Raw genomic sequence first — 21,993 nt, forward strand, 5'->3', positions numbered from 1 at the left:
ACCTTATAGATAAATCCAATAGAATTGCTCTAATAGAAGAGCAAAAAATAGAGGTGCAGAATAGAAAAACTGTCGAAATTCGTATCGATACATTCAAGACTTTGGGAGGCCAAGGGCTAGCGTTTAGAGAATCGGACAGTGCTAATCAAGGTAACTTTGTTGCAGTTGTTAATCTTATCTCTCGCCACAATTCCACACTAAAAGCCTGGATTGAAGATAGAGCCCTTCGTCCATATGAAGTTACATACACGAGTCTCAAAATGAAATGATTAGTTTAATTGCAACTGAATTAAAGAGTAAGATCATTGATGAAATTAACAGCTCCAATTTTTTTTCCGTGATGGCCGACACTACTCCCGATATGTCACATAAGGACATAATGAGTATAGTTGTGAGAACAGCCAGTGAAAACGGTGAGATTCGGAAAGGCTTTTGAAATCCGTTGAATGCACTGATAAGACTGGAAAAGGGATGGCTGAGCTAATTTTATCTTCTTTACATAAAGAAGGCATTGACACATCAAAGATGGCTTTTCAGTCTTATGACTACGCGAGTTCAATGTCTGGACAATTTAAAGGAGTACAAAAGTATATAACAGAAGAAGTTGGCCATAATGTACCTTACATACCTTGTCAAGACCACAGAACAAACACTGCTCTTGAACATGCCTGCAATGTTAATGCTTTAATACGAGAATTGTTTAATGTCCTCGAACAGTTGCATGTTTTCTTCACATCAAGCACAAAAAGATTTAGTCATTTAAAAGAAAAACTTGAAGACATTGACTGTGCAATACAGCTTGTAAACCTGTCTAGAACAAGATGGACCGCACGAGCAAAATCTGTTAAGGCTTTAAATCAGTGTTTGGAGAAGGTTATTGATCTTCTTCAGAGCATCTCAAATAATAAGATTTTTGATATTAACACGAGAACTAAGGCAATAGGACTTTTGAAAAAAGTAACAACTTTTGATTTCATTATTACTCTTTTCTTCATGAAGAATATCATTGAGAAGATAAAAATATTAACTGAAATCTTAGAAAGTCCAAACTTCAATGTCATTGACAGTATTAATGTAATTGAAAGTACTGCCAAAAACATACAAAATATCAGACACGATACAGATGCTATGAACAATTTGATTGAAAGTGCAGTAATATTTAATAATTATAACTCATCAAGAACACCAGCCAAGACGCTGCAAGACATTTTGTACCATGTTGTGAAGTTAAAGGATATACTGAAACAAGCCCATAAACTATGCATTTTTGTAATCACAGCTGCTTATGGTGTAGCATCAAATGAGCGTTCTTTCAGTCAACTCAAGATTATAAAATCACATCTGAGAACAACAATGAGTGACGAGAGATTGGATAGTCTCATGCTACTGAAGTCCGAAAAAGAACTTTGTAAAGGAGTTAACCCCGAACATCTTGTTAAACGATGGGTTCAGTTGAAGAAACGTCATATTAAAATCAAACAGTAGACAAAAAGTGATAGACTGATGATAAAATATTGTGCGTATAAGTTTTGTAATAAAATAATATTTTCCATATTCCTTTGTACTAACTCATTTCCGTTAAATTTTAAACTGCTATATATGCTGCCAGAATAGTTTGTAAAGTTTATTGAATTTGTAAATTGTAATATTTTTTTGGACTAATACAATTTCACTATGAATGGGTAAAACTTTTAGACGTTTTTTGAATTGAATACTTTGTATATATGTAAAGGAAGCTATGTTTTGTTAATAGAAGTTAATAAATAATGATAATTGGCAATTCATGAGAGTGAGTGCAGTGTAGTATAACAATCAGTAGATTTTGTAAATAGGACAGAAATTGTTTTCTTTAATTCTTGAATTATAAAAAACAGTTGTGAAAACTATGTTAAGCAGTTGGGAAAAACAAGGTCTCTTCCCCTCCCCCCCCCCTGGAATTTTTTCACGCAACGCCCCTGACTGAACAGGTTTTATTTAATGCAAATATAATTTAAAAGAATGTGAAAAAATACAAATTAATTAACTATAATTACAATAAAGAAACTTTTTTCACTTTATAAATAAAAAACTAATTTTCTTTTTTCTAAAGATTTTTAAAACTAAAGAAAAAATTTTAAAACGTATTTATAAGAGAATTGGATAAAAGACTTCATCAATAACTGCTTCCAAAGGAAAAATGTTAAAGTACCTTTAAATTTTTTGTTCCTTCCCTAAACCCTAAAGGAAATCAAATTCTTGGGGAGACTTTAAGATGAACCTTTATTGAGTTGGACGTTTTTGGGCGCCAATTGAAATATGTTCTTAGATGCTGTTTCTCCATACATAAAAAAAGATTTAAATTATTAGCGCCACTTTTGAATTACTCCCGAGCGCTAACTTACTTTATAAAATAATTCTTTTTATACATAAAAATATGTATTTAATAGGGGGAGGAAAAACAAAAAAAAGCGATTTTGATAGGGCGGACTTTTAAAAAAACTAAAGTTTTATAAACTAAAATTAAAACTTTTAATTTGAATCGAAATGCAATGGATCTAAATAAAAATCGTAAATAATTTTACATATTTTAAAAATATTACGAGCTAATAAAAACTGTAAAAAAGTTGTTTATAAAACTCGTTTCAATCCTTTTAATTATTGATTTCAAAAAAGAAATGATGAATGGAATAATATTTAAAATATTCAAATGCGGTTTAACCAAACAATTATAACGTCAATTTTGAACATTTGTAAATTATGAAAGAACTGTAAATTATGAATTCACGAAAAGTAAATAAATCTGATATTTTTTGTTTTTAAAATACCACTAAATTTTCAGAGAAAAATTTTAAACAGAAGTAAATTTGAAGCACTTATTAAACACAATTCTGCAGCAAGTTCTCTCATTTGATACAAAGGCACTTTTGATTAGTTATTATATGAGAAAAGTTATAGTTATCAATCATTTCAATTGTTAATGTTTAGCTGCTTTTTAATTGATGTAACAAAGTTTAAGTGTTTTTTGTTGTCAGCTGTTTAGTTTTATTGTTTATTGTTGTCAGAGATCTCGTAATTTTCTTTTGAGAGCTCTTTGAAATTTAATTGATCGCGTAATGTTATTACAGAGTTCAAAAATTTCAGTTTTGTTATAATTTCGTCTTTTCGAATGCTTCTTCAAACAACCTTATTTTAAATTTAACTAGCACGTTCTTTTTATAAATTAAATACCATTTACTAATTTTTGCTTTGAAAATAGTTTAAGGGATAGGTACAGTGATGATATACAGGGATAGCTGCAATGATGACGTAATTTTTTTTTAAACACTAACATTTCTGCGCTTTCTTATTAGTTTTATAAATCGTTTCACAAAAATATATTTTTTAAGTAATAGTTGAATATTAGTTAATTAAAAAAATAATAATTTTTAATAGTAGTTATTTCAAAACAAAAATAAGCACTTGTATTTACTAATTACATATAGTGTTGTTACTATTTAGTTCTTGTAGTATTTATTGTTAACTTTACATGTTTGTTTTATTTATTTGCTAAACATTTGTTTCTTTATTATAATAAATTGAAAAAAATAACTTAACTAAAAATTTTTTTTTTCTAGAAAAAAAAAAATTGCAAAAGTTAAGCCAATTTATATGGATGGAGATCAAATGCTGGTATGTATTTAAAAAAAAAAGTTATTAGAAATTGTTAACAACCTGATTCTTTAAATAAATTTTTTTTCATTCTCTTTTTATGTTTGCCTCTGTTTCTATGTTTTTTCATATTTATTTTGATCTAACCGACATCTAGTATAAGTTATTAAAGTTTTTTTTTTCAGTTTTAAAGATCAGGGGTAAAATGCGGCAATGCGGAATGCAAAAATGCGAAAATTTTGAACCGGTTAAGTCCGGAAAAAAAGTGTGGAAAATCTTTCTAACTTCTAACCATATTGCTTCCCCAACCCAAACCCTCAGTCGATGAAGCAACACTATTTTACATGTTCTTTTTAAGTCAGTCGATGTATATACTATAGCCCCCAAACGGTTTGGGTCAAACCCCTAAATTTTACCCATGGAATTGTTTGAAACCGTTGAACTGTAAACCTATTGACCATTGTTGAAAAATTTATTTTTTAAAACAAGATATATATATATATATATATATATATAAATATATATATATACATATATATATTTATATATATATATATATATATATATATATATATATATATATATTTATATATATATATATTTATATATATATATATATATATATATATATATTTATATATATATATATATATATATATATATATATATATATATATATATATATATATATATATATATATATATATATATATATATATATATATATATATATATTGCTTTAAGTTAAATACTTCTTAATTAGAAATGCAATTTTACTGTACAGTAAGCAATTTCTCAAAGTTAATTGTCCCTCAATTTTAAGACATCAGCAACCGTTGATGACAACTGTATTATCTAAATAGTCATGAACTACATTACATTAATAGTCATGAACTACATTAGTATGTCATAAAAATAGGCAGAAGAAGTAGATTATTTTTTTGATTACAAATTAATTTTAAAATCACTTATGCTAATTATGCTTAACTATGTTAATTATGTCAATCGAAATACAAATAAACTCATAATTTGCAATTTTTGAAAAAATTACTTTTAACGTCAACAAATAGTGTTTTATTAAAATCCTTAAATTTTTTAAGCACATTTTAAACTTTTAAACAACGATTAATGAAAGTTTTATTTTAGTTTAATAAACTATAGTTTCATAGGCCAATATTTTTAATTTCTCTTTTATTTTAAATTGTAGAAATAAAGTATTTTTAAAAAATTTTCCAAAATTAATTTCTTGATGTAAGGCGATCTTCTTGGCCAGGTACACTAATTGTTCTTTAAATAATTTTTTACATTTACTAGTTTTAGGAAAATATATAGTTTTAATTCTTATCTGTTTTATTCCTACAACTGCAATTAAATTGCAAAGTTCTAAAAGTAAATTAAATGTAGATTTGACATACTTTACATACCGAGATAGTTGTGCAATTTTTATTTTAGCTCGATAGTTTGAATCATGAACATCAAGAAGGAGGTATTTTTTATATTTTGTTTATATATGGTATTCAAAACCTTTTTTTGGTATGTCAAAATTATGGGTTGAAAAAATGCCTTATTATCAGTTTTAATCCGCAATCAGGTTTCTAATTTGTTTTATAAATTGTTTTTATAAAACGCCGTTTTTATAAAATTAATAACATCAACAGTATTTAATGGATGATCAAACACTATCCGACATTAAAAAAAAGAAAATTATACAAAAAATATTTAAATAATAAAACTTATAAAAACCAATTTAATTACAAAAACGATAGTTTATTTTCTAAACCAAAATAAAAAAAACAATTAAAAAATAAGGTATTAAGCAAAACTGCTAGAAAAAACCAACGAAAACACGGTAATAATGAAATTGCAAAAACCGAGCTGCTACAAAAACATTTTGTAGACAACTGATTCATAATAAAACAATTATTATAAAAAATTAAACAATTATTACTCTTTCGTGTTTCTATGGCAAAAATTATCACTCTTTCGTGTTTCTAAACTTAGCAACAAACATTTCTTTAGGTAAAAAAAAAAAAAAATTGATTTATATTTAAGAACAACTAGTATATTATGAACAAACCAATTTTAAACAGAAGTTGACATAACAAAAATAACTGATCAAATAGTTATTATGATTTATCTTGTTTTTAATACTATTAATTAAGTGTATTATTAAAAATTAAAATCTAATTTTTCTAAAGGTCTAAAGGATACCCAATTGACAGGAAACCATATATATCTAAGGAACTAAAAAGTTCAAATAAAAATTAAATCAGTTGTGGAGTTTTTTAAGGGTCAATTTTTTTATTTTAATTTTGGGCTTTTACTATTTTTACTTTATATAAATTTAAACTATTAAACTTTATTTCAAGATGGCTCAAATTTATTTTTTTCTCACAAAGATGATATAGTTTTATTTAAAAAAAAGAAAAATAACAAAGAACAAGAATAAACAAGTTCAATGAATGTTTTCTCTACATCTAGCTTTGATTGAATGTAGAGAAAATAGAAAAGATGAATGTTTGTGTTAAGCAGTTTAAAACTGAATCAAATTTTTTTTTTTTTTTAATAAGTATTTATTTTAAAATAGATCAATAAAATAAAATCAATTAAAAAATTCAAAAAGATGTAATTATTTTAATTTACCCTGTAAATATTTTATTTTACCCTGTAAATAAGAATAATAATAAAAAAAAGTCACAAAAATTATTGACAACAATGATTATCACAAATCACATTTGGGTCACTTTTTTTGTTTTGTTTTTGTTTAATCTAATCTTTATTTAACCTATTAATTGATATTATTAAGCTCTTAACATTTTTGGAAACATTTATCAAACATTTTATACTTCGTATCCTTTGAAAAAATTTGTAAAAAATTCTAAACTGCAACACGGTGCTCGGTCAAAAAAAATTATTTTTTTATGTTCCGACCATAATTTAGTTAAAAATTTATGAGCATTGTAATATTTATTAAACAGAAAAACATAATGTAAAAAAAAAATTTATAACACATATAGGCATAAAGACAGCATTGATGACAATCCAAAAACATGGCTGCATAACACCAAAGCAAGTTCACTCATTTTTTACTGATATGGGTGAAACATATACTCAAAAAGAAGTAAATAAATTAATATATGAACTAGATATAAAAGGTATTTTGTTTATTGAATTTTTTGTTTCTTTTTTAAAGATTTTTTTTTTAAAATACAAAATCGTAAAAGTATTAAAAATTTCAAATTTAATTGTTTGTTGTATTTGTGTATATGTTTAGCTATTTTTAGCCTAAATGGAAGTTTATTTTCTGTAGCCAAAATTATTATAAAATATTTTTAATCTAAATTGTTAGTTGATTCTACAACTAAGTACTTAAATAGGTGTCAGGTATATTTTATATAGATGTACACAGGGGCGTTGCGTGATAAAATTCCAGGAGGGGGAGGAGGGTTAAGAGACCTTGTTTTTCCCAACTGCTTCACATAGTTTTCACAACTATTTTTTATAATTCAAGAATTCAAGAAATTAGTTTCTGTCCTATTTACAAAATCTTCCGATTGTTGTACTACACTGCACTCACTCTCATGAATTGCCAATTATCAGTATTTATTAACTTTTATTAACAAAACATGGCTTCCTTTACATATATACAAAATATTCAATTCAAAAAACGTCTAAAAGTTTTATCCATTCATAGTGAAATTGTATCAGTCCAAAAAAACACAGTTTACAAATCCAATAAACTTTACAAACCATTCTGGCAGCATATATAGCAGTTTAAAATTTTACGGAAATGGATACAAAGGAATATGGAAAATATTATTTTATTACAAGACTTATACGCACAATATTTTATCATCAGTCTATCATTTTTTTTCTACTGTTTGATTTTAATATGACGTTTCTTCAATTAAACCCATCGTTTAACAAGATGTTCGGGGTTAACTCCTTTACAAAGTTCTTTTTCGCACTTCAATAGCATAAGACTATCCAATCTCTCGTCACTCATTGTTGTTCTCAGATGTGATTTTAAAATCTTGAGTTGGCTGAAAGAACGCTCATTTGATGCTACACCATAAGCAGCTGTGATAACAAAAATGCATAGTTTATGGGCTTGTTTCAGTATATCCTTTAACTTCACAACATGTTACAAAATGTCTTTCAGCATATTGGCTAGTATTCTTGATGACTTCAAATCTTCATCACCATCTAAATAACAGATATCTATCAAAATTTCTATCTGGCCTTTCAGCACATGGACGTCTGGAATATGATCCTTGTATCCAGGAGGAAAAAGTTTGTTTGCTTTTGTTAAGTTTTCAATACTCAAATTTTCTTTATTTAACGGAAAACTAAAAACTTTGGTGATAGGGGCAAATATTTCCTTTAATGCTGCCGAGTTTTTGGTTAAACCCATGGCTAGAGAGTATATGAACTCTTTGAATTCTTTTCGGTAAAAAGCTTTCATCTCCATTGCTATTAATCTATGGTGTCGTTCGTAATCGTTTTCTGCATCAATGTGTAATTTCCTAGAAAATATTACTGCACTTTCAATCAAATTATTCATGGCATCTGTATCGTTACTTATATTTTGTAAGTACTTGGCAGTACTTTCAATTACATTAATACTGTCAATGACATTGAAGTTTGGACTTCAATGTCATTGACAGTATTCTAAGATTTCTGGTAATATTTTTATCTTCTCAATGATATTCTTCATGAAGAAATGAGTACTAATGAAATCAAAAGTTGTTACTTTTTTCAGAAGTCCCATTACCTTAGTTCTCGTGTTAGTATCAAAAATCTTATTATTTTAGATGATCTGAGGAAGACCAATAACCTTTTCTAAACACTGATTTAAAGCCTTATCAGATTTTGCTCGTGCGGTCCATCTTGTTCTAGACAGGTTTACAAGCTGTATTGCACAGTCAATGTCTTCAAGTTTTTCTTTTAAATGACTAAATCTTTTTGTGCTTGATGTGAAGAAAACATGAAACTGTTCGAGGACATTAAACAATTCTCGTATTAAAGTATTAACATTGCAGGCATGTTCAAAAGCAGTGTTTGTTCTGTGGTCTTGGCAAGGTATGTATGGTACATTATGGCCAACTTCTTCTGTTATATACTTTTGTACTCCCTTAAATTATCCAGACATTGAACTCGCGTAGTCATACGACTGAAAAGTCATTTTGATGTGTCAATGCCTTCTTTTTGTAAAGGAGATAAAATTAGCTCAGCCATCCCTTTTCCAGTCTTATCAGTGCATTCGACAGATTTCAAAAGCCTTCCCTGAATCTCACCGTTTTCACTGGTTGTTCTCACAGCTATACTCATTATGTCCTTATGTGACATATCGGGAGTAGTGTCGGCCATCACGGAAAAAAAATTGGAGCTGTTAATTTCATCAATGATCTTACTCTTTAATTCAGTTGCAATTAAACTAATCATTTTATTTTGAGACGATGGACTTGTGTATGTAACTTCATATGGACGAAGGGCTCTATCTTCAATCCAGGCTTTTAGTGTGGGATTGTGGTGAGAGATTAGATTCACAACTGCAACAAAGTTACCTTGATTAGCACTGCCTGATTTCCTAAACGCTAGCCCTTGGCATCCCAAAGTCTTGCATTTATCGATAAGAACTTCGACAGTTTTTCAATTCTGCATCTCTATTTTTTGCTCTTCTATTAGAGCAAGTCTATTGGATTTTTGAACTTGCGTCCTATTCAAATTTTTTATCAGAAGATGTTGTTTCTTCTTCTATGGATATACCACACGTTGAAGTTGATGTTTCAATTATTATCAAGTCCAATTTTGTATGCTCACTACTTTGTATTTCATCATCCACTTCGACATCGTTACCAGCATTCGAAGGTTCTATTTTTCGTATTTTTGAAGCTAAGGAGGCTATAAAAGAATTCTCTGGGGCGCCCACTGTTTTTATATGAACCTTTCTACCAAACCACCATGAACGGATCTTTCATGACTGGTTTTATAGTCGTTATCAAATACTGCTTTGCATACGCAACATTATAATATATATCTTTTGCTTTTCATAGTTAGTGCTGGAAAACAAACGCGTTGCTATAATTTACCGTAATTTTTAAATGATTTAATGTTTATAAAAGTTATCACTCTTAATAAATGTGTTAAGATATAAGAGTCTTACCATAGTAGAATAAGACTAATAATCCTATTATATATTCTTATTAGGCATATTACTCCTACAAACCTAATTCTGATCCTACTTTAGTATAATGATAATTCGAAGTAATAACAGGCACAAAACGTTCATATCAGAGTTTAGCATTTATTTTCTTATACTTTCTGATAAAAGCTTTATATAAAATTACTGTATTAAAAAATGAATCATATCATTTTAAATGCTATCATATCTTTTATACAAAGACAGAAATGTTAAAATCAATTCATGGAAATAAATATTCACGTTTCAAAGTAGAAAGTATGAAAAAAATGAATAACTGCTTTTAGTCAAACATAAACTTGCAGCTGCCATTTTTATTGTTGATAACAAAAAAAGGAGCGCGAAAAAAAACTTAAAGCTGTGGAATACAGCCTTAAGCCGTTTAATAAACGTAAAGTTTATTTGTCCAAGTCAAAAAAGAATTAGATCTTTGATGGATTTTCGCAAAAATTTTGATTTTATTTAACTAGAAAATATTTTTTGATTTTATCACCGATTTCCCAACTGCCCCAACTTGTGGCAAGGAAATTCCTAACTTTTCTATTTTTTAGATTCTGGGAGGTGGAGACTCCCCCACCTACCCCCTGCAAGGCGACGCCCCTGGATGTACATATAAATAGGTATTAGGTAAATAGATAGATGTTAGGTACATGTATATATTATAGATCGTGATACATTGGATTTACGAGAATTTTTAACATTAATCCAGCTGCAATTAAAAGTTAACGATACTGAAGAAGAAGTAATTGAAGCTTTTAAAGTAAGTCTTAATTATTTTATAATATATAAAATTCAATTTAAAAAAATCTATTTTTGGTTAGATTTATAATGATGCAATAGTATTTATAATGAATTTATAATGATGCATAGTAATTATTACTTGTTACCTTACTCTTAACTCATTAGCTAGAACTTCAATGTTTTAAGATTCTTACCTGGAAAATTCGGGCAACAAAAACTTAGAGTTTAAAAAATGAGTGTTGTTACAAAAATGTGACTGTTGGGTGCACAACTCTTAAACAATAGACAAGAATTAGAAAACCCAATGATTTTTCCATTTATATGCAGAGAAAAGTTTCCGTTTGGTAAAAGTAAGTACTTTTACCAAACGGAAACTTTTTTCCGCATATAAATGTTTTGAGTACTTTTTGTAAAGTTTTAACAACCATTTTTGAAGTTAAATTCAAGAAAAAAACCTATATTAGCTACGAGATTGCCCAGGAAAAATATATATTTTTCCTTGGCAATCTTTTTTTTTTTCTCGGCAATCCTTTTTTTTTTCCTTGGCAATTCTATCATGATGATGATAAAATTGCCAAGAGGAGGAGGCAATTCAAGTGGCTTGTCCCATATATCACATATGCCTAAAATGTGTTAATTTTGTAAAGGTTTTTAACTCTTATATGTTGAAATTTTTTACTATATAACCTTAGATGTAAAACAAAAAATATGTTTTACATATGGATTTTCTCTATTTTTTATTAAAACTTTATTATAAATGTTGCACAAATGTCTTAAATAAGATATATATTTTTAGTTCTGCTAAAAACTGTGTGACATAAGTGTTTGAACTCATAAGCAAGAAAAAACAAGTGTTAATACTTTTTTTATTACAAATAAATAGCAGTTTTACCGTTGGAAACATTACTCACAGATGTCCCCCGTAGTTATTCTTTAAATGGTAAACTTGAAAATTGCCAGTAAGATGTAGCCTGTATTTCTTGTGCAAGTTTTTTATTGGACTGCAAAGGTTAACCATCTCAGTGTTTAACTTTCAGGCATGACTTTTGTCTACATTGAAAATAGGAAATATTTATAATAATTTATTTAAAATAAGTAATATAAAAAAATTTATTTTTTAATAGATTAGTTAGAAATTTCTTATTTTTATTAATTTATTATTTATTTATAATAAACAGTATATATATATATATATATATATATATATATATATATATATATATATATATATATATATATATATATATATATATATATATATATATATATATATATATATAAAAATCATTTCAAGATTTCCATATTCAATAAGAACGCTTTTATTGGCTATTCAATTGCATAAAAAAGCAATAATGTTAATTATATATTCACATATATTTTTCTGCATATTTGTTTAAATAAATTGTGTAACAAGAAATTTTATTTATCTTATTTAAACTTTTAGTTTAAAATAAGATAAATAACTTATTTAAATCTTTAGTTATTTATTTTTGCTTATACTTTGGAAACGAGTGGAAACCTTTTTGTCTTTTTGTATGATTTTGACCTGTTTTTTTTCCGACTAAATATTAGACATCGAAAAAAACTAAGAAATAAAATATATTTTAACAACAAACTTGTTTTTAGTGAGTTTTTAAATTTATGAGCCAGATTTTGCTCCGCTATTAAAAACGGGCTAACAAATTAGGCGACACAGAGGAAACTTAAATAACACGGTGGGTTAGCTGTGTTTTTTAATGTTAGCGTATACACGTTTCATTTGTAAAATGACAAAAATACCCGTCTACTCTGCTTAAATCGAAAGAAAAAGAAATGATTAAAGAATGACTAGTCCAATAACGTATCTTGTTACATGGACAAACGTACATGGACAAACATGCTGACATTTGTTACATGGACAAACATGCTGACATTTGTTACATGGACAAACATGCTGACATTTGTTACATGGACAAACATGCTGACATTTGTTAGACAAAAAATGGTGCATATCCTTGACTTTATTTATTATATTAAATTGTACAGAAATGATGGAAATGTAGTTGTAGTTAGCTGGATTTTTTCAAAGTATGACTTTATTTTGAAAAAATATGAGCCATGATTTTGGTTTGTAGCTCTGAGACTTCATTTGGTTGCAAGTCATCCGTACCCTTATGTGTATTTCTAATACCTTTTTTAAGGTATTTCAAAATAATTTATAAAAATTTTACAAAACTTTCTTTTTATTAAGGTTTTTGAAATAGGTTTATAGAAAAGTACTAACACCTTTTAAAAAAAAAGAAGGTATCAGTACTTTTCTATAAAAGATCATAAAAATTTTTTGATGCCTTCTTTTAATAAGGTAAATACATAGAACAATACATAGGTAAATTAAGGTTAAATCATAAAAGGCATTTGACAAAGGCTCGTTTTTGTATTTGGACTTTTGGTAAAGAGTTTGAATGAACATTTCAACTTTTTTTTTTTTTTTTTTTTTTTTTTTTAATTACATAATTGATTACAATTTATTAAAATTAAAAAAAATTTTTTTAAGGTATTTGATAAAGATCAGAGTGGTTTCTTAGAATGTTCAGAGCTGCGACGTATCATGGTAAATTTAGGAGACAAGTTGACAGATGACGAGGTTGATTCAGTCATTGTTAAATCTGATATTGATGGAGACGGAAGCTGTAACTATGAGGGTACGTAACTAAATGCGTATTTAACTTTGAAGGTATATAACTGTGTAAACAGTTGTAATACGTGTGTAATGCTTTAGACTGATATACAGAAGATGTACCAAAAACATTAAAAAAGAATTTTAAATTAAAAAATTAATAGATACAAATGTTGATTTAAAAGTACACAGACATGTTAAAAAACATTTTTTTTAAAAAAAAAAGATTTTTTACTAAACTATGATATATATTTGTTTATTAATTCTTATGATATATCATAACAACTAATTAACTATTTAAACTAAGTTTTAAAAATAAAATTGCCGAAATTGGAACACATTAAGAAAAAAATTTTTTTTATCCTATTATGGCTTAGCTATGAAAATATTTTTGATTTGGTTTATACAAGCACAATCCTACTATACTTTTAAATATAATTTGACTTAATTGATTGCACTGTTATTGGAAACAAATTTAGTTTTGTCAAAGCACCATTTTGTTCCAATCAAGGCAACCGGTTTTCTAAGTTAGATCATTTTAATTGCATAACTTAATCGGAACTAAAAAATTTTAATCCGTTGATTTTACTTGCGCAGTAAAATTAACTGATCAAAAATTATTTTCATTTTTGCATTTAAAGAATTTTATTTAAAACTTTTAATAGGATTAAAATTGCACGCGAAAAATGAAATTCTGCAAATGATAAACAGTACAAAAGCTTCAACTTTTATGACGTTCTTTTTCTTGATTAATCGAAAATCACGAAATAAAGTATTATTTTTAAGTCTTATGTTTGTAACTATTTCTTTTTAAATTACGCCTGAATTATTTCTTTAAGCTTGCAGCAACTTAAAAGATAAGTTAATGTTATTACACAAAAAACCATATACCCGTAGCAATATATTTTACTCGGTGCAAACAATATAGTATATCATATATCATATAATCAATATAGTATATCATATAGTATGATACACGAAATAAGATCACGTAGAAATCTGCCCAGTGGGCATGCGTCATCCGGGGAACGTCCCGCGGACGTCTTATGAACGTCTGGATTACGCGTGCCCACTGGGTGTTTAAATTTGTCTAAATTATTTAAAAAAATTTACGGTATTCGAAATGCTGAACTTGAATATAAAAGAGGTTATTTGTTTTATTGAAATCAAATAGTCAAACTTGATTCTTTATTATAAAAATGCAAATTATTTCCAGTATTAACAATATTGAACTTTTTGCTTTATTGTGATTCTCCATACATTTCATGGGCAATAATAGTCCGATATTGATAAATATCTAAACTTGAGTTTGTTTAAACTCATAACAAATTTAACTTATTAAAAGTAATTTTAGTTTGTTACTTAGGTTACGAAAGATTTTGCCTTGAAACTGAGAAATACTAATTTAAATTTATAGGAGCAAAGCTGTTTAACAACTACCTTCTGGCATTGGCACACTAAAAAGCCAGTCTAACAAGTTTAAAACTAATTCAAAAACTTTTTATGATAAGAGTTTTTAATTATTACTTATAAGTATTAAATTTTAATCATAAAATTTAAATATTATTTATAAATGCTCAGAATATAGAGGATACACAGTTATTTTCCCAATTGCTAACATGTGATCAAAATAGTCAAATGGCTTAAGAAAATATGGCCAATAAATATCGACTTCGATTGAAAGGTAAAGACTATTCCCATTTTCAAGCAGCAATAGTGAACATTAAGTTTAAGGACTGTTTTGTGATTCTGGAACAAAGTATTTGCAAGATGAAAGTTTGAGAAGCATTTTGTGGGATTTTGGCTCATCGTCGTCGGCTGGTTTATTCAAACCATAAAAATGCTGTATTTTATTTTTGTTGCCAATTGTTCTTAGATCTAAAAGTCAAGCTTACAATTGAAGGAAACAGTTATTGGTAAAGCATGACCAGTGTTTTAACTGATCATGAATCCTCCATGAAGCACATTTATGCTATTGGTGCTTGGATTGAGCAAGGAAGTTGATTGAGGAACGGTAGACTAAGAAACAAAAAAACTTGTGCAAAAAGAGACTCAGCAGTGGAACAATGTTATAAAAAATTTATTTTAATTGTGCAGTTTTTTGCGGAACGAATTTTAGCATTTCGTGGCACTGTGGATTGATTGTTTTTATTGTTAAAGTACAATTCATGCCTAGAAGATATATAACTACATATATATGTATATATATATATATATATATATATATATATATATATATATATATATATATATATATATATATGTATATAGAGAAAGTTTATTCAAAATGAGGCAAATCATCTAATTGGTGATGTTGTCTTTCAAAAAATTATGATATAATGTTCAAAATTCAAAACTATATTTTATCATTAAATTCACTCATGAAGCCGGTCACCGAATGCTAATGATAATGGTTTTGATAATATGAAGCGTTTGGAGGAGAAATCAAGACCAGTAAAAATCAATGAAAATTTTGTGGAATAATTCCCTGTCAATGACATCACTAGTTCAGATCCTGCGGATCCATGCTTAAAAATGCCTAAAGTTTTAAATTTAAATTTGCAGAGGTTCAAATCAAAACATTTAGAAGTTTTGCATCAGTTTTATCTTTTGTTTGGCACTTCAATGCAGTAATTGCAGGTCTTTTGTTTAGCACTTTAATAAATTGCAGGTCTTTTGTTTAGCACTTCAATAAACTGTAGATCTCAAAAGCTTATGTATAAAGTCTGATAGTAAAACCTTTTGCTCGATACACGTTAGAAATACAGGTTTGATAATGTGAAAGTTGTTTGTGCAGTAAATTACGATGAATTGGTGAAAGTGGATGAAAATATCAACAATCCAAAATCAAGAACTAAAGCAACTGAACTGGCAAAGCAAATCAAAAATTTTCAATTTCTGATTATTTTAGCTGTCTGGTACGATCTATTGTCTCAAATGAATATCTTTAGCATATTGATGGAATTAAAAAACACGCAATTTAACATTCCATTGACATGTTTAAAAAGCACAATAAAATTTATAAAAAAATACAAATTAAATAACCTTGTAACTGCTTAGATTTCAAACAAACTTAAATCTCAAAAATTAGAAATGCGACCAGATGAAATCACATTTCCAGCTGCCATAAGCTTAAAATGAAAGTAAATAGTTTGATCATAAAAATATAGATGAATCATTGACAGATCTAAAAGAAATATATCAATTGAAGTTTCTTAATATTTTTTTAGATCAAGCAGTTATGTCGTTTTGGCAAAATGGAATGTCACTTACATCACTTGGTAATCAGCACAATATCAACAACAACAACAAAAAAAATTCAGGGTTACACCAAAATGATTTAATGTAATATTGTGCAAATTCAAATATTACGCTCACAGATACATATGTCTGGGATGCATTTGGTTGTTGCGCTTACAAATATTCTTAATATTCTTGTTGAACAATTATGAAATTTACGTTAATGCAAAATTGCTAGTATGCAATATAACAATGTGCATGAAATGTATGGAGAGTCACAATAAATTTTTGATTTATTCTTTGAAATTTTTTGCTTCCAGCAAGGCAAGGAGATAAGCTTCATTCTGGTACTTTATACATGCAAGTTTTTAAATAAATTATTGAATTAATTTTAAATAAATTAAAATTAATTTAAATTAATTTTATAAATATAAATATAAATTAAATTAAATTAATTTTAAAATAAATTTAAATTAATTTAAAATAAATTTAAAAAAATTAAAAAAAAAATTGTATTAGTTTGGACTTTATATACATCTTGAAACTTAGAATAACCGATTAAAAACCTCGGACTTTTTTGACACAATAAAAAAGTAAGAAGTTAGAGACAACTTTCAGCAAAAAAATTAATAACTCTACTTTTTACATTTTATAATAGTCTTAGATTTTCCAATAGTTTTCAATAATAATTTGGTCATTCGCAAGATTTTGGTACAACTTTAAGATTATTATATAAACTATTGAATTACTCTTGCAATAATCAAAATGTTGACTTGAGCAATGGGAGAATGTTTAAAAGTGATTAGAAGTTTTAACTAACTTGTGTGGTGCAAAAAAAAATTGGACTGTTGGAATATCAACATATGACATAATTTTATTGTTTCATGGATTAAAACAGTGTAAAAATATTATTCCAAAAAAATTTAACTAAAAGTTTTATGATTTAAATTTGAAATTTGCCCCCCTGCCCCTACTTTATTAAAGTCTGAATCCACCGAATCAAAAATCGCCCATTCCTCTTCATTCCTAGATGGCCTGGATCCACCGAATCCAAAGACCTTAAAAATTGCCCCCATTTACTAGACAGTCCGAATCCTCCCCTGAGACTAATATTAGTAGCTTCTTCGTGACTTATTAAAATTCCTTTAATGAAAATTTGTACAAATTACTTTGTTTTGTTAGTTTGCGAAAAATCAATTAGAATAAGTGTAATTAGTCATTTGGTTCAAATATTCAATACGTTTATATAGTATATTCCCGACGTTTTGGAAAAAGATTGGAAAAAATCCAATTTAAAGATCAATAAAAAAAAAAATATTTATATTTAATTTAAAATGTTATAAACATTTTCTTAATAATAATAAAGCAATTAAAAAAATAATAATAATGATAAACAATCCTAGATAATTGTAGATGTCATCAGGTCCGCGATCACAAAATCTTGACAACCCTACAAGCTGATTGTTTTAAAAGATACAAACTTTCCATTAAAAAAAAAACTTTTATAGATTCTCAAATACGCTCTTTCTTCAAAATGAGCTTCTAACGCGAGTTAAATATCTCATAAATATCACAAAAATTAGTCACAGAAGTTTGATTTTATAAATAAAGGCTTAAAATGTTTGTCAAACTGTCTACACTTTTATTCAAACTGATATGATGATATATGATTACTAAAATAATAAAGAAATACATTTTATTGTAAGTAAATAGAGCATAGCATTTTTATTGCTAGATAACAATGACTTAACGTAGTTAAGGAGAGATCCGAAGAAAAATATCGCGTTTTAGCACTTTCGTTTTCAAAAAAAACCGTTTTAGTGCGCGTTCTGATCGGTTTATTTTTTTAAAATATCTCGAAGCTAAATGTATTATTTTGTTTACAAATATTCGGTGATTTTATTATCTGCGAGTTTCAAGTTTTAGCTTAATACCATGGGGCAGAAGTTATATAAAAGCTGAAACGTTTCTTTTTAGTAATTTATTCGAACGACTATAAAGAGATTGAGTAAATAAGCTGTAAACTGCTATGAGTGAAAACTAATGCGAAAACTTCGATTTTAACGTTTATACTGTTTACGGAAAGAAAAAATATGAGCTTTTCAGCCATTTGTTGAATATTTTAATGCTGTAAACAAGGAGACTTTTTACTTTCGAATAAAAGAGACATTTATGGAATGTAAAAACTTAACACATTTGTTTTAACTGTTTTCATGACGCTGCCCCAATGCATTCCATGTATTTTAGTGGTAGTTTTGTTTTGTTTGATACTTTGGTTGATAAAAGATTTATAAAAAAATAATAAATTATATAAAAAAAGCTTAAATTTTTTTTTTTATATATTTTTAAACTTTTTAAAAATATATAAGAATAATAGTCAAAAATAAGCGGAAAATACAAAAAACTGAAGTTTAAAAACGTAAATTTTTGTATATAAAAGAAACTCAAATCGTTCGGATCTCTCCTTAACTACGCTGAGAAGTTGTTTCTATTATAGATTACCAAGCTAGACTTCTAAAATAAATAAATAATGTTCGATTAGTATTTAATTCTAGCAATATAGTTTAAAAAGATTTTTTTTTTTTTTTTTAGAATTTACTAGAATATTAATGAGAGAGAAGAAATTTATTACAAGAACTGAGAGAGAAACGCAAGCTTTAAGAGAAGAAGAAGAAAGATTTCGAAAAGAAAGAAAAGAACGAATGTCTCAAAATAAAGTTGTCATTATCGAGAACGATGATGATATTGGTAAGGAAGGTGAAGGAGTGCGTTACAAAAAAATCTGAAAATAGTTTTTTATCGGGTTTTCAAATTTTTGTTATCAACGATTTTTATTCAATATGTGAAAGTATGGAGGTTTTTAAACACAAAAAAAAATTCATTATTATTTCTTTTTTTGTTGTTGTTAATGTTTAACAAATAAAATTGGAAACTGGCAATCGGGAGATTTTTGTTCAAAAATCTCCCGATTGCCAGTTTTCGCGTGATTTCAAACTTATAGTCATAGTAAGCAGAAACCATGTACAAATAACTATAAATTTTTAATAGACCAACCAATAGCGAAAGTTTTCTGCGAGTGGTTTCTACCGTACAGGAATTTGCGCTAAACTGGAATTTGATTTATAAGAAAACAAAGCGTATGGATCATAGGTCTATATACCTCCTATATACATCCAACCATTTTTTAATATATCTTGAAATTAAACTCTCTCACTGATAAGATAATATCTTGAAATTATACTCTTACACTGATAACATAATATCAAATTGATATTTGTAGAAAAAAATATTACAAAAAATGGACACACCAATTACAATTATACTTGTGAATAAAAATTAGTTATTAAAAAACTAAAAATCTTCATGTAAAATAATTTTTAAATTAAAAATTTTGTAAAAAACTAACATTAAACAATTTAAAAAAATAATTTAAAAAAATTATGTAATATAAGTAATGAGTAAATAAAATTAAAGTTCTTCTTAGAAAATACTGCTATGAAAAATATTTTAAATTGGCTTGTAGTTGGAGGTTCTTTTAACTTTGTTGCATAAAAGTAAGTCGTCAAGTAGAGCCTATTAATACCTAAAAAGCAAAAATAAAAAAAAGCACTACTGTCCTATCTAATCTATTATACATGTTCTATTTTCATTCAATTTGTATATTCTTTTTGATAAATCTATACACACTGTAATTTGCATAGCTTGTTGAACAGCCTAGCTTTAAATATATTGTAGATTAAATAGCTAACCTTAAACTTAACTTAACCTTAACCAATAGAACTACAATATACATCTACACCTTAATTTATTCAAAATAAATAAAAAGAATAATGTTAAAAAAGATGCCATCTTATTGATACTTTTATAACAGGTAATGCTTATCAAAACTAATAGAAACAAATTATTTTAATATTTTGAATATGCTATCTTTTTTATGAAGGTTATATAGTCTAAAAAAATATATTAACTATTATGAACAAAAATAATTTCTGAATTCGAGATGTAATCAAAATGCAAAAGGATTTCCTGAAATGAAATGAAACCAAAAATTTGCTGCTTGTACATTTTTTTGATATTTGTCAGCACAAATTTTTTAATAAAAAGGCCATACAACTGAGCAGCTTTGCAAGCCACTATGCATGCAGTACCAATTTCGCAAGTCATTACATATGTGATATCTATTTTGAAATTCGCAATACTTGCTTGGATCATAGCTATAATAATCTGGTACCCTGTATCAGATTATCATAACCTGATACAAGGTATATCTGATACCTTGTATCAGATGTTAATTAACTTTGAAAAACAAACTACAAAATGCTTTTGTTTTTGAACATGCAACATATAAATGGGTATTAATGAATATAAATGTGAGAAACACATTTTTTAAGATATACACCAACATATGTATGAAAAGTAGAAAGCAGTGACTGTTTTTGAGTTTTAAAAAGTCAGTTGGTTTTTTAAATGTTGAAGTCACTTAGTTAATTATTTATATGTAGAAACACGTGGCTTTACCTTCAACTTGCCATCAGACAATTATGTTTATTTGGTGATGATAAAGATATTGATTTAAGTTTTGTACCAATTTTAAAAACAAGAGCAGAGCGAGAACAATTTATGAGAGAAAAAAGTGAAGATATATTACGACACGGCGTGTAATTAATATAATGTTTTCTCAATAAATTAGAGAGCAATAGTGCTAACTGAATCAAGAGTATAGCTTGTAAAAAAACATATGCTATGTCTAAGATCAAATGTATTTATCAATAGCATAAAGGTGTAGCACTTCACAATGACATTTGCAATGAATTATTTTTCTTAAATATTAATTTTGATATTTAATATCAAGTTTTTATCAAACTTAATGTTTGATATTTAAGATAATAATCTTTTTTGGGATTATAGTATTACTAAAATTAAAGTTGTCAACTATGATTATAAGAGAAGCAGTAATGAGAAACTTCCGTAGCTCTCTACAAAAGAAAATTTAATTAACAAAAAATATTGTGGCTGAATCAGGTATCTATAAATAATCAAGCAGAGTTTATACACTACAACTTCTTCAAAAAGGATTGTTCATATAATGTTATGTAATTCGTATGTAATATTCAGACTGAAACGTAGTAGACGTAGAAAACTGTTAAACGCTAAAGAGAAGAATATCATTAATATTTCGTTACTTTCAAATGTGAAAGTTACTGGAGGTAAACAATAATTTCCCTGTGTTTTCTTCGCTCTCTTTTTGGATGCAAAGTTATGGATTAGCTAAAGATCAATGTGTAGTCCGCTTGAATGGTGGAAAGAAAGACAACCGGAGGAAACTAAGTGGTCATATCAAAGCATATTATAACAGCCCTGTCCACTAAAGCCATTACATTACCAGGAAGACTTTTTTTGACAACTCTTACCTATAATAGTGAGATTGATTCGGCAATCAAGCAAGCTTTAGAGTCTGAAGTAGTTAGGTGGCGTGAAATTATATTTTAGACGCTGTATTCTAGACGCGACATTGTTTCTCTCATTA

The 21,993-nt window shown here is 27.2% G+C and overlaps 1 protein-coding gene across 1 annotated transcript; it reads left to right on the forward strand.

Moving 5' to 3' along the window:
- Positions 1-2,736: 2,736 nt before the first annotated feature.
- LOC100203072 (uncharacterized) lies at positions 2,737-19,357 on the forward strand. The gene is made up of 6 exons (XM_065798358.1): positions 2,737-3,648; positions 5,080-5,113; positions 6,645-6,782; positions 10,495-10,589; positions 13,104-13,251; positions 19,059-19,357. Exons 1-6 carry the CDS (start codon positions 3,628-3,630, stop codon positions 19,250-19,252), a joined length of 630 nt encoding a protein of 209 aa, XP_065654430.1. The 5' UTR covers positions 2,737-3,627; the 3' UTR covers positions 19,253-19,357.
- Positions 19,358-21,993: the final 2,636 nt, after the last annotated feature.

This window comes from Hydra vulgaris, chromosome 06 (genome assembly GCF_038396675.1).
Source record: "Hydra vulgaris chromosome 06, alternate assembly HydraT2T_AEP".
In the NCBI taxonomy this organism is placed as follows: Eukaryota; Metazoa; Cnidaria; class Hydrozoa; order Anthoathecata; family Hydridae; genus Hydra; species Hydra vulgaris.

Coding starts and splice junctions, on each gene's coding strand:
- LOC100203072 (XM_065798358.1), top strand. CDS start 3,628: ATGGATGGAGATCAAATGCTG. Junction 3,649..5,079: donor TGGATGGAGATCAAATGCTG/GTATGTATTTAA, acceptor TTTTTATTTTAG/CTCGATAGTTTGAATCATGA. Junction 13,252..19,058: donor CGGAAGCTGTAACTATGAGG/GTACGTAACTAA, acceptor TTTTTTTTTTAG/AATTTACTAGAATATTAATG.